The following is a 12428-nucleotide window of genomic DNA, read 5'->3' on the forward strand; positions in this document are numbered from 1 at the left end:
CAACTCTAAGGCATGATTTGCCCTTTCGCCAGGGTTCCCCATCAGAATTGAGCTTCAGGTGTCCACAGTGGTAACCTTCTCATGGGACACACACTGAAGCATAGTCTGCCCTGTCCCCAGGGTTTGCCATCAGAATTGAGATCCAGGTGTTCACAGTGGTAACCTTCTCATGGGACACTCACTGGATTGGCTTCCTTCTGTTTCACTTCCCCACTGTCCTTCCAGAACCTCCTGGGATCCCCTATCAAGTAAACTATTTTCATTCTCATCTTTATCTCTAAGACAACAGTGTATTTCACTTCATTCTCAAACAGTCCTATGAGGTGGACCAAAATAGCTTCTTCATTTTGTAGTTGAGCAAAATGACGCTTAGAAAGGTGACGCCACCTGCTTAAAGTTAACGCCTTAGGGACACACCTGCTCCACTGCTGCCCTGAGAACGAGCCAGGGCAGGCCCTGCTGCAGGCCTCCTTCCCTGTCTCCCCCCAGCCCCAGGCCTCCTTCCCCCTCTGCCCTGAGCCCTGGGCCTCCTTCCCCCTCTGCCCCCAGCCCTGGGCCTCCTTCCCCCTCTGCCCTGAGCCCTGGGCCTCCTTCCCCTTCTGCCCTGAGCCCTGGGCCTCCTTCCCCTTCTGCCCCCAGCCCCGGGCCTCCTTCCCGCTCTGCCCTGAGCCCCACTGACCCTCTGAGCATGCATCTCCTCCTGCAGGAAGGCCGCTGCTTGTTTATCATCCTGCTCATGGCGGTGTACTGGTGCACGGAGGCCCTGCCGCTCTCAGTGACAGCGCTGCTGCCCATCGTCCTCTTCCCCTTCATGGGCATCTTGCCCTCCAACAAGGTCTGCCCCCAGTACTTCCTCGACACCAACTTCCTCTTCCTCAGTGGCCTGATCATGGCCAGCGCCATTGAGGAGTGGAATCTGCACCGGCGAATCGCCCTCAAGATCCTGATGCTTGTTGGAGTCCAGCCGGCCAGGTAAGAACAGGTTCCAGCCCTACAGCGGAGAGGCAGAGGGACCACACCTCTGGAGCCTATACCTGCTCTTCTTGGTTTACTCGTCCAGGCCAAGAAACTCATCGGTTCCCACCATTTATTTATTTATTCATTTCTCAGCTATTTAGCAAGCACCCGCTGCATGCTAGACGCAGCACTAGGCCCATCATGGAAAGCTGTTCTCAAAGGTGCGGGAGATGAGATGCTGACCCCCAGGCCCTACCCCCAGGGATTCCAGTCCCACAGTTTTGGAGGGGGCCACACTGGCAGTTTGACCCCGACTGCTCAGGGCTGAATCCCAGATGACCCGCTCTGAAAAATGACTTAACCTCTGCCTGCCTGTGAAATAGTGATGTAGTGGCACTCACCTCATAGAGTTTAGTGAGGATTAGATGAGCAAATGCAGGTAAATCCCCTACACCTGAGCAGACCATGCTGGCTGTTAGCATTCTTGTTTGCTATTTACCTGCCTAGGTGATGAAGATCAGGTGGGAGTTGAAGGTCGGGGGTATGCAGAGGATATGGGAAGATGGACTGGAAGGGAAGGAGAGTCAGGGTCACAATCCTAGAGAGCCTCAGGCCCTCTGGTTAGGATTTGGACTTTTATTCGTAGAGGATTGGGTGGCCTTTAAAATAGGGGTGTTATTTTCATCTTATTTTTTGTTCCATGAACCCCTTTGGCAATTTGGTGAATCTTAAGGATCTTCCCAGAATAATGTTTTTTAAATGCATAAAGCACAACAGAGGCCGGGCACGGTGGCTCAAGCCTGTAATCCCAGCACTTTGGGAGGCCGAGACGGGTGGATCACGAGGTCAGGAGATCGAGACCATCCTGGCTAACACGGTGAAACCCCGTCTCTACTAAGAAATACAAAAAACTAGCCGGGCGAGGTGGCGGGTGCCTGTAGTCCCAGCTACTTGGGAGGCTGAGGCCAGAGAATGGCGTGAACCCGGGAGGCGGAGCTTGCAGTGAGCTGAGATCCGGCCACTGCACTCCAGCCTGGGCTACAGAGTGAGACTCCGTCTCAAAAAAAAAAAAAAAAAAAAAAGCACAACAGAGTTTGAAACAACAACTACAGCAAAATGCAATTATCTAATTTTTTTTTGTAAACACAGACACCTGCGCCCTGGTACAGGTAGGTACCGTTTTATTAACACAGCAACCAGCAAGACCAAGCGATGGGCCTGATCATAGCCATAATGCTGAGCAGCTTTGAGTGTTGATATTTCAAGATGTCTGCAGTGATTATAATGTCATTTTAAAATATCAGGGATCTTGCCAGGCGCAGTGGCTCCCGCCTGTAATCCCAGCACTTTGGGAGGCTGAGGCAAGTGGATCGCTTGAGGCCAGGAGTTCAAGACCAGTCTGACCAACATGGCAAAACCCCCGTCTCTACCAAAAATACAAAAAATTCACTGGGCATGGTGGTGCATGCCTGTGATCCCAGCTACTCAGAAAGCTGAGGTGGGCGGATCGCTTGACCCCAGGAGGCGGAGGTTGCAGTGAGCCAAGATCACGCTACTGTACTCCAGCCTCAGTGACAGTGAGACCCTGTCTCAAAAAAGAAAAGAGAGAAAGAAAGAGAGAGAGAAAGAGAGAGAGAAAAGAAAGAGAGAAAGAGAGAGACAGAGAAAATGTCAGGGATTTTTTTGGGGGGTGACAGAGCCTCAGGCACTTCTCATACACCTGAACTTTGTTAACCGTTTATCACTGATGGAAATGCTTAATTTGATTAGATGTTAGCAAAATGAAGATACACATTTTCCCCCAATCCAGTTCTGAATTATATCCATAGACTTATAGTTATAAATCTGTTCTTTTAAGGGTTATAAGCTGAGGAGTGACATGGCCAGATTTGCATTTTTTTTTTCCAAATACATCTCATTTCCTTCAGATTTGCATTTTTTAAAAGATTCCTCTTAGTTGCCTTGTAGAGATCAGATAGGAGAGTACCAGAATGAGAAGCTGATACATCCCAGTTAGAAGGCCATTTAGAGTGTCCCGACAAGAGACAGTAGCAGCTTGGACTAGGAGGTGGCAGTGGAGATGAACAGATTGGATAGATTTGAGAGCAATTTGGGTGATAAAATTGACACAGGGGAGAGCGTAGGAAGAAAAGGTTCTGGATGACTCCTAGGTTTCTAGTATCATCTCTGTGCCAACTGCTCTGCTAGGCTCTGTAGCTGCGCCTCCTCCTAGAGGAGCTGCCAGTCCTGTGGGACAGACTCCATCTATGGAACTGATTCCAATGCCAAGTGGAATTTGATCTCCAAGGGGCACACCATAGTGTGAGAGCCCGCATGAGAGGTAGAGGGATGGGGGGAACTTCCTGGAGGAAGTCACATTTGAGCTTAACTTTGAAGAATGAGCAGGGCCGCTCTTAAATATATTCTAAAGTTACAATAACTAAAACAGTAAGACACAAGTCTGAAAACCAATTTTTGAAACAGAATAAATCTAAAGGAAATCCAGATCCGAAGGAAGGATTATCCAGTAATTGGTGGGAGTTGGGATATTTGGTTTATTCTATTAAAAAATGGATTTACATCTTACTTTGTATTATGCATCTAAGTAAATTCCAGGTGGATTCAGAGTTCAATATAAAGGGAAAAAATCCTGAGACTTAAATTCTGTTGGTGGGAATGGACCAAGCAAAGGCAGGGAGGCAGAGGAGTAAAGGCGTTGGGTGCTGGTAAGAAGTTCAGCAGAGTCTCAGCGGGGTAAGAATGGGAGGGGAAAAGGGGGAGAAAGCTGAGAAGGCCACGAGGGAAAGATAGTGGAGTGTCTTGGTGCCCTGGCAACTTTTTTCTGAAATGGCTGTCATTGAGGATTTAGGGGCAAGAAAGAGAAAACGTTAGGCTTGAGATATCTTTATAACCTGGGTACCTGTGGACAGTTCACTTAAACACATTGAACCACAGTTTTCTTAGATCTAAAATAAACCTGGTGAGTGGATTTGGTTTCTGCTTTGAGTCTCAAGTTTCCATCTGTAAAATGGATGGATTGGATTCCTCAGGGATGGCAAACTGGGACCAGAGGATCTCCTGGGCCCTGGGCTCTGGATTTGTCTCTAATGCCATCTGCTCTGCAGGCTCATCCTGGGGATGATGGTGACCACCTCGTTCCTGTCCATGTGGCTGAGCAACACTGCTTCCACTGCCATGATGCTTCCCATTGCCAATGCCATCCTGAAAAGTCTCTTTGGTGAGAAGGAGGTTCGAAAGGACCCCGGCCAGGAGAGTGAAGAGAATACAGGTGAGGCTGTGCAAAGGAATTGGGGCCAACTCCACCAGGATTTGGAAGTGGGAATGGGATGTCCAAAGGATGTCAGGGAAGGCCAAGGGCATGCACACTTATTGAGCGCCTGCTATGTGTCAGATGTTTTAATTATGACAATGACTGATAATTAGATAAGAAATCATGGTACCTTGGTTTTTTAAAATTTGCTTTTATTAAGCACATACTGTATACTGAGCAGTGAGTTGACCTCTTTACATACATTATCTTCCTTAACTCTCAAAACAGCTCTATGAAGTAGGTACTGTAATTAAACCTTGTTTTACAGCATCCAAAGAGATGCTCAGCATCACCAGTATTCAGAGAAATGCAAATTGAAACAATGACATTTTAATCAATGAGACAGGCAGAAATAAGAAAGCTGGTGAATCCCCATGTTGGCAGGAATGGGGGCCACAGGAACTCTCGTGCACTGCTAGAAAGAGTGTGGACTGGGTTAGAGTTTCTTAAGGATCTTGTGCAAGGATTTAATCACATTAAATGTGTTTATACTGTGTAACCCAGCAGTGTTGCTCCCAGACACCAAAGAAATCCTCTCTTAGGTCCAGGAGGGAACACACATAGTGATATTCACTGTAGCGCTCTCTGTGGTGTGGGGATTGGTGGCTACATGGGCTTTATCGCTAGGCATGTAGCGATACAGGCAAAGGCAAAAATGGTGGGTACATGCCATTGAGCATTATGCTGCTTTTAAAAGAGAGAAGAATTAGTGAACCATACACTTCTATAAATGGATCTCACAGAGCAGTTATGATTGCGGGTAAAAACCAGAATGAGATCTAGAATACACCCTCCATATGTAAGCTGAAAATACACACGAATGACAAAACATTGTGTAAGAAATGTATAATGAAAAGCTACACATTAAACATATCAGAATGGTTGCTATGGCAAGGGTGAGAGTGGGAAATGGGGAGAGAAAGGACTAAAAAGACCCAATCAATTATAGAAAATAGAAGCTTTGTGCAGTAAATAGTGATAACGTATTATGAACAGAGGGATTTGATTCCCTCAATCCTCTGAACTTGTGTTCTTAACAAAACAAAACGTACACAGCCATTGTATTTTTAGATGACTATATTCAGGCTCCAAGAGGGAAATGATTTTCCCAAATCACAGAGTGAAGTTAAAGAAGTCCAGGATCAATTCAGAGGCACAATGATGTCATGACTTTTCATTGGCGACTCTGTGGTTCCCCTGGTCTTATGGTTGCAAAGTGGCTGCCACATCATGTCACTTTAAAATGCCTTACTTTTAATTTACATAACTATTTTAAAAGGAAGATTTGAATTGATACATATGTGGGCAGAAATGGCTAGTTTAACCCCAGCATCGATTGTTCCTTTGTTCTTTTAGGAATAGAACCCAGTGCTTTCCTCTCTGAGGAAAGGCTGAAACTACTCTTGTGATAAGACTTGGTCAGGTAACTGAGTCTGGTCAATGGAATGTGAGTGGAAGTGATGTGTACAACTTCCGGGTTCTGCCCTTTCTGCCAGGTGGAATGTGAATATGATGGCACCCGAGACCCAAAGACAGGAGCCACATATTAGGAGATAGATGGCAGATCTGCCCCTGTGGCTTTGGATCATTTACCTAAGTGAACACAACAAGCATTATCCATGAAACCATAGGTTTTGTGTGCTAGTTCTAGTTTTTAAAATATGAAATAAATTAAATATATATCTGTTAAAACTTAAATGTTTATCCATGTACTATCTAAGTTAACCTCACTGACAGTCACATGAGTATTTCCCTGTCATACACTAAGGGGTCCTGCTTATTTTATTTTCACAGCAGCCCTGAACACTAGAAATGATTATATGTACTTTACAGATGAAGTTCGGAGAGGTGAGATGATGCGTTCAGGATCATAGCATTGGCAAAGTGGCAAAGTCAGCTCTGCACAGGGGTGGGGTCTTCCATGAGGAAGGGAAGAGAAGCTTTATAGCATGGATTAACAAATTCTGTCTACAAATGACCAAATAATAAATACTGCAGGCTTTGCGGGCCACTCTGTGCAACTACTCAACACTGCCCTTGCAGTGAGAAAGCAGCCACAGATAAAACAAACGAGCAGGTGTGGCAATGTGCCAATAAAACTGTATTCATGGGTGCTGAAATGAAAATTTCATATAATTTTCATAACAGGAAATATTCTTCTATAGATTTTTTTCGACCATTTCAAAATGTAAAAGCCATTCCTAGTTGGCAGGCCACACAAAAACAGGCGGCGGGCTAGATTGGGGCTGCATATTTTGGTCACTGACCCCAGCTGTACAATATTGGCTTTCTTGACTTTCAAACTGTTTCCCTTAAGAGAACTGCCTGATGGTCACCCTGGGGTGGCAGCAAGCACCTGGGACTCTGCCCTTTCCTCCATTTCAACCCTAGTTAGACTCAGTTTATTCATTTTGTACACTGAGCTTCTAAGCAATGATAACCAATGTTTACTGTGCACTTAGTTTATGTGCGGACTCTTAGGTGGGCCTTATATCTGAATGAGATGGAACAAGCATTGACCTCATTTAGAGAAATGGAAATTGAGGAAGGAATTAAAAAGAGTCCCCCCACCCCCCGTTACCCAGTTTCCAAACAGTGGCTCTGGTGTTTTGAATCCAGGCTGGCTGACTTCAGAGCCTGCATTCTCAGGCTCCATTATTCTGCCTCCCACATGAGACTTTTTACGAAGTGGCAAAGCAAATGATTGAAAGCCAAGTCCCTCATTATGAGAATGAAAAATCTGAGACTCAGGAAGGGGAAGGGACTTGCCCAAGGCCACACACAGTGGTGGCCATGCAGTGAAGTCCAGAGTCTTTTCCCATGCTGCAGGATGTCAGGAGGGAGGGGACCCTGGGGGTTGGGATAGATACCTGCCTTTACAGGCCATGGGATCGGGGAGAAGGACTTGGTTAATGATCAAGGACTTGGTTAAAGACCTAAAACAAGGCTAATTCCAGTGCAAAGAGAGCTATTCCCTTTCATCCAGTTCTGAGCTTTGACCAGGTGGCAGGAGGCGAGGACAGGGGTGGAGGGAGTAGAGATTCTGCCAGTGGGCTAGGAGAGGCACGAGGAAGTTGCTAGGAGCTATAGGTTCATGAGGGACATCTGTAGCACCAGCAGCAACCATAATCATCATGTGAGCTGAGCTCTCATTTTCTGAGCAAACACCACATGCCAGATACCATGCTAATTTTTTTATACTCATTAGCTCATCTGATCTTCGTAATTGTACTGGGAGGTAATGATGCCCATTTTATAGATGAGGAAACTGAGGCTCAGAGAAGCAAAATGATTTGCCCAAAGTAACATGGTGATTTGCTGAGCTCTGTCTGAATCCAGAATCTGTGCTTATAAGCACCTTGCCATGGTGCCTGGTACAGAGGAGGCGGAACCCAGGGCAGGGTGGGTCTATCTGGATAAGACTCCAGAGGTCCTCAGACTTGGAGGGCAGCCCCGTTGCATTTCTCCAGTTCCTTTACCTAGTTCTGTGCCCTGCACTATCTGGGCGACCCAGGGGCCATGTGACCGATGGCTTTGCCAATGGCCCTCTGCATGCACACTCTCATTAGGTCCTCCACCACAGCCCTGTGGGGAGGCACTATTAGCATGCCCATTTTACAGAGGAGGAAACTGAAGCTCACAGCCATGATTGGCCCAGTGTTCCTTGGCCAGTAAGGGACCCACCTGGATTTTGTTTTTGTTTTTTAGAGACAGGGTCTTCCTCTGTCTCCTAGGCTGGAGTGCAGTGGTGCAATCAGCTCGCTGCAGCCTCAAACTCCCGGGCTCAAGTGATCCTCTAGCCTTGGCCTCCCAGAGCACTGGGATTACAGGCATGAACCACTACGTCTGGCCCTCCACCTGGCTTTTGAATCTAAACTCTTTCCCCTCCTTTTTTTCCGTCCATGGAAAGTTAGCTTGCCATCTACATCTTTCTTTTATAGGAAGGCCCAGGATACCACCCTTCACAACACAAGGGTCTTTAATGTTGGGTGAAGCATTGTCTTCATCCATAAGCTAACCCACCTTCTGCAACTTTCCTCATCTATAAAACAAGGACGCTGCCTCTTACGTGAGAAACAAGAGCCAGGTACATAGGAAGTGGTTAATATATGGCAGTTGTATTAAAAACTACCTGTGAGACTTCCAGGCATTGGAGGCACAGGTAATAAGACCTTCTACCTCGATGCACCTTGGCATTTCCCCTCCTACTTGAGCAGGATTGATTTGCTTCCTGGTTTACAATCTGTCTCCTCCATAGACTCCAAGCTCCGTGAAGGGCCTATCAATCTTTCTCATTGTCGTGAATCTTCACTGATGCAGTCTTGTGCACCTAAGACACTGTTGGTACATAGTAGATGTTCAGTAAATGTGTAAAATTAATGAATACACAAATAGACCATTGAACTAACTGTTCTATGCCTCAGTTTCCTCAAACCTAAAACGGGGATAATAATCCTCACTACCTAGGCTGGCATGAGGGCTAAATGAATAAATGGACATAAGCCTGCTTCACTTGGGGGCTTTTGACCTTCCCTGGAGTGCTGTTTACCTAATTTGACACAAGAACTCTTTCCCGAGGGCACTCTTCGTGTCAAACTTTAAGAACATCTTAGTCATACCAGGGAGGCTAGACTAGAGTTATCAGTTTCACGTCAGACCTGCTAAGTGCCAGGTGGGTGCCTTGGAAATGGACCAAGGTTCAGGGGGTGGGAGATCCAAAGTTCTGGGTATAATGCTGACTCTGCCACTGACCGATTGGGTCCTCTTGATCCCAACTTTAGCCCATCTCTCTGGGCCTCAGTTTCCCCAGTTGTCAAGAGGAAGGTAATAAACTTTGCATAGCTCTCTAAGGCTGCTTGGAGACAGCTGTAAGATCATAAATGTGAAAGTTCTGTCCCCTGGCCTGACACAAACTCAAGGGTTGGTATGATGTGAATAGGACCCTACAGAAAGCATCAAGCTTCTAATCAACTGGCAATTTCTGGACCCAGAGAAGTCTCTCTGGGGACTTTGCCCCACTGGCCTGTTTCCACGTGGTCTTTTGGGTCACTGAGGTCACAGGAAGCACAGGCGTGGATCCTGCGTCAATGCCTAAGAGCTCCGCTCAGCACCAGGTTTTCCAGTTTCATCTTCATGACTTTATCATCATCATCATCATCATCATCAGAAAATCCCTGGTATTAACATTTTTTACATTGCTAATCTCCATAAGGAAAAAGCAAAACTCCTTCCTGATCTTCTATGATAAGGCTAATTACTGTCTAGAGTTCTGCGTGTACAAATATCCTTCACTGCCTTATTTATAGCACATACAATCTCTTATCAGGGCTCTTCAACTCAGATGCAGAGCAAACGGGGTCAGATGGGGGCTGTGGCAAACTGGTGAGCTCAGTTTCCCTATCTGTAACCTCAGACGAGTTGCTCTCCACCCTGGCTTCATAAAGGAGACACCTGCACAGCACCCAGGCGGGAAGAGGGTAGAGTGAGCTAGAGATGGTGGGGGCTGGGGGTCACCAAGTCAGAGTCCTTACTCTCTGGCCATCCCCTGGGAACAACTTTGCCCCCAACCTTAGTGTGCTATTAATAGTCCCTCGCTTCCTACTTCAGTGCCCTGGACCCTGGCCTCGTGCATGGCATGTGGACCTGTTCCCAGCACTCGTGTCCAGGGGCCCTTATTCCTATGGCCCAGGGCAGCTGACTCAACTTTCCCCTTCAGGCCCCCGCAGGGGGTCAACAGGGCCAGCTCCAGGCACAGGAAAAATGACACAGTCAGCCACCAGGAAATCCTGTTCCCTCAGTACCAACGGGGTACCGCGAGAGCAGCCTGTGGTGGGGAAGAGACTCCCCCAAGCCGCAGGCGAGACAAGGAATGTCCACATGGCTGTGTATGTGGCCTGACTTCCATGTGAAGGAAAATCCCATGTGAAAAAGAAAAAAAATCAAACTTCTTTTGTGTCTTGCTTGGGTCCCTAAAGAGTGTCAATGGCCTTCACCAAAGACCCCAGGAATGCACTAGTAATGAAACAAGCTGAGTTATCATTTACAGCAGCAGTGAGGGGGTGGGGCGCACATGCCATGAGCTACCCTGAGTATCTCAGGAAGAGGGTATTAAAAGGAACCCAGGACAGGATCTGGGCTGGAGTTTGGGCACTGAGAGAGACCAGAGGCAATTCTGAGCTGGGTAAGGAAGGAGAAGTAACTCATTTAGCAAGAGAGGGGATGTTGGGATTTTGAGGGTGTCACAGCCACCTTGCCCTTAGACAAGATTATGAAGTGGACTTGCATAGTCTCAGAGTGTCTTTGTCTGAGGTCAGTGTTCTGTTAGATTGTGGAAGTCCAACAGGAGAACAAAGTAACCTGGCTCTGAGTATTAGAATCATTCCCTATGCTCTGTTTTCTTCTTTCTCAATGGTAACCCATATTTACTGAACTTTTGCTAGTACTCAGCTTCCTGTTAAATTCGTTCTTTTTTTTATTATTTTATTTTATTTATTTTTTTTTTTTGAGATGGGGTCTTGCTCTGTCACCCAGGATGGAGTGCAGTGGCATGATCACGGCTCACTGCAGCCTTGACCTCCTCAGCTCAAGCAATCCTCCCCGCTCAGCCTCTTGAGTAGCTGGGACTGCCCAGCTCTGTTGAAGTCTTTGTATCAAGATTGGTAAACCGTGGCCCTTCACATCCAGCCTACTGCTTGTTTTTTATACAGCCTGGGAGCTAAGAATCGTTTTTCGTATTTTTAAGTGGTTGAAATAAATCAAAAGAAGAAAAATATTTTGTGACATGTGAAAAATTATATGATATTCAAATTTCAGCCCAGGCGTGGTAGCTCACGTCTGTAATCTCAGCACTTTGGGAGGCTGAGGTGAGAGGATCGGCTGAGCCCCAGAGTTAGAGACCAGCCTGGGCAACAGAGCAAGACCTCCCTTTTACAAAAAAACAAAAAAACAAAAACAAACAAACAAACCAAAAAAACCCACAACAATTAGCCGGGCATGGTGGCACACACCTGTGGACCCAGCTACTTGGGAGACTGAGGTGGGAGGATCACTTGAGCCCGGGATATCGAGGCTGTTGTGAGCTGAGATCGTGCCACTGCCTTCCAGCCTGGGCAACAGAGCAAGACCCTGTCTCAGAAAAAACAAAACAAATTGTTTTTTGACGTCCCCCAAATAAAAGTTTAGCCACACTCAAGCACTGATGTGTTGTCTGTGGCTGATTTTCTGCTCCTATGGCAGAGATATGTTGTTATGACAGAGACCTCATGGCCCCCCAAAACCTAAAATGGGCTTTTTACAGAAGTTTGCTGATCTCTGCTTTTAACAGGTTAACTCTTGTTTTTTGTTTTTGTTGTTGTTGTTGTTTGTTTGTTTTGAGACAGAGTTTCGCTCTTGTTGCCTAGGCTAGAGTGCAGTGGTGCTATCTTGGCTCACCGCAACCTCTGCCTCCCGAGTTCAAGCAATTCTCCTGTCTCAGCCTCCCCAGTAGCTGGGATACATGCATGCACCACCACGCCCAGCTAATTTTGCATTTTTAGTAGAGACGGGGTTTCTCCATGTTGGTCAGGCTGGTCTCGAACTCCCAGCCTCAGGTGATCCACCCACCTCAGCTTCCTAAAGTGCTGGGATTACAGGCGTGAGCCACTGCACCCAGCAGTAGATTAACTCTGTAATTCTCATGACAGTCCTAGAGTAGTTACTTCCATCTTATAAATTAAAGAACTGAGGTATAGGGAGATTAAGGGATATACCCTAACCAGGGTTTCTCAACTTCGTTACCAATGACATTTGGGTGGGATAATTCTTTGCTGGGGTGGGCTGACCTGTGTATTGCAGGATGTTTAGCAGCATTTCTGGTCTCTAACTAATAGATGCCAGTAGTACTTTGCCCTTCCACCCAAGTTGTGATAACCAAAAATGCCCCCAGACATTGCCCAACGTCCTTTGGGTACAGAATTGGCCCTCGCTGGGAACCACTGACCTAAAGTCAGATAGGAAGTGATGGAACTAGGATTTGAACCCAAGACTGATGTGTTTGGCCACCAGCCACACACCCAGCTCCCAGGGGTGGGTTATTTTACTCTTAGTGGTGGTTCGAGCTGCAAGAACATTTAATTCATTCTAATTTTCTTTTCCCCAAAAC

General features: G+C 46.6%; 1 protein-coding gene across 2 annotated transcripts in view; it reads left to right on the forward strand.

Moving 5' to 3' along the window:
• SLC13A3 (solute carrier family 13 member 3) overlaps positions 1-12428 on the forward strand; it is a 91741-nt gene that overhangs the window by 36583 nt on the left and 42730 nt on the right. For both annotated transcript variants that reach the window (XM_050806486.1, XM_050806485.1), the window contains exons 2-3: positions 707-972; positions 4083-4246. In XM_050806486.1, coding sequence (XP_050662443.1) covers positions 707-972; positions 4083-4246 — 430 coding nt within the window. The remainder of the gene's footprint in view (positions 1-706; positions 973-4082; positions 4247-12428) is intronic.

The sequence above is a fragment of the Macaca thibetana genome, chromosome 10 (genome assembly GCF_024542745.1).
Source record: "Macaca thibetana thibetana isolate TM-01 chromosome 10, ASM2454274v1, whole genome shotgun sequence".
Lineage (NCBI taxonomy): Eukaryota > Metazoa > Chordata > Mammalia > Primates > Cercopithecidae > Macaca > Macaca thibetana.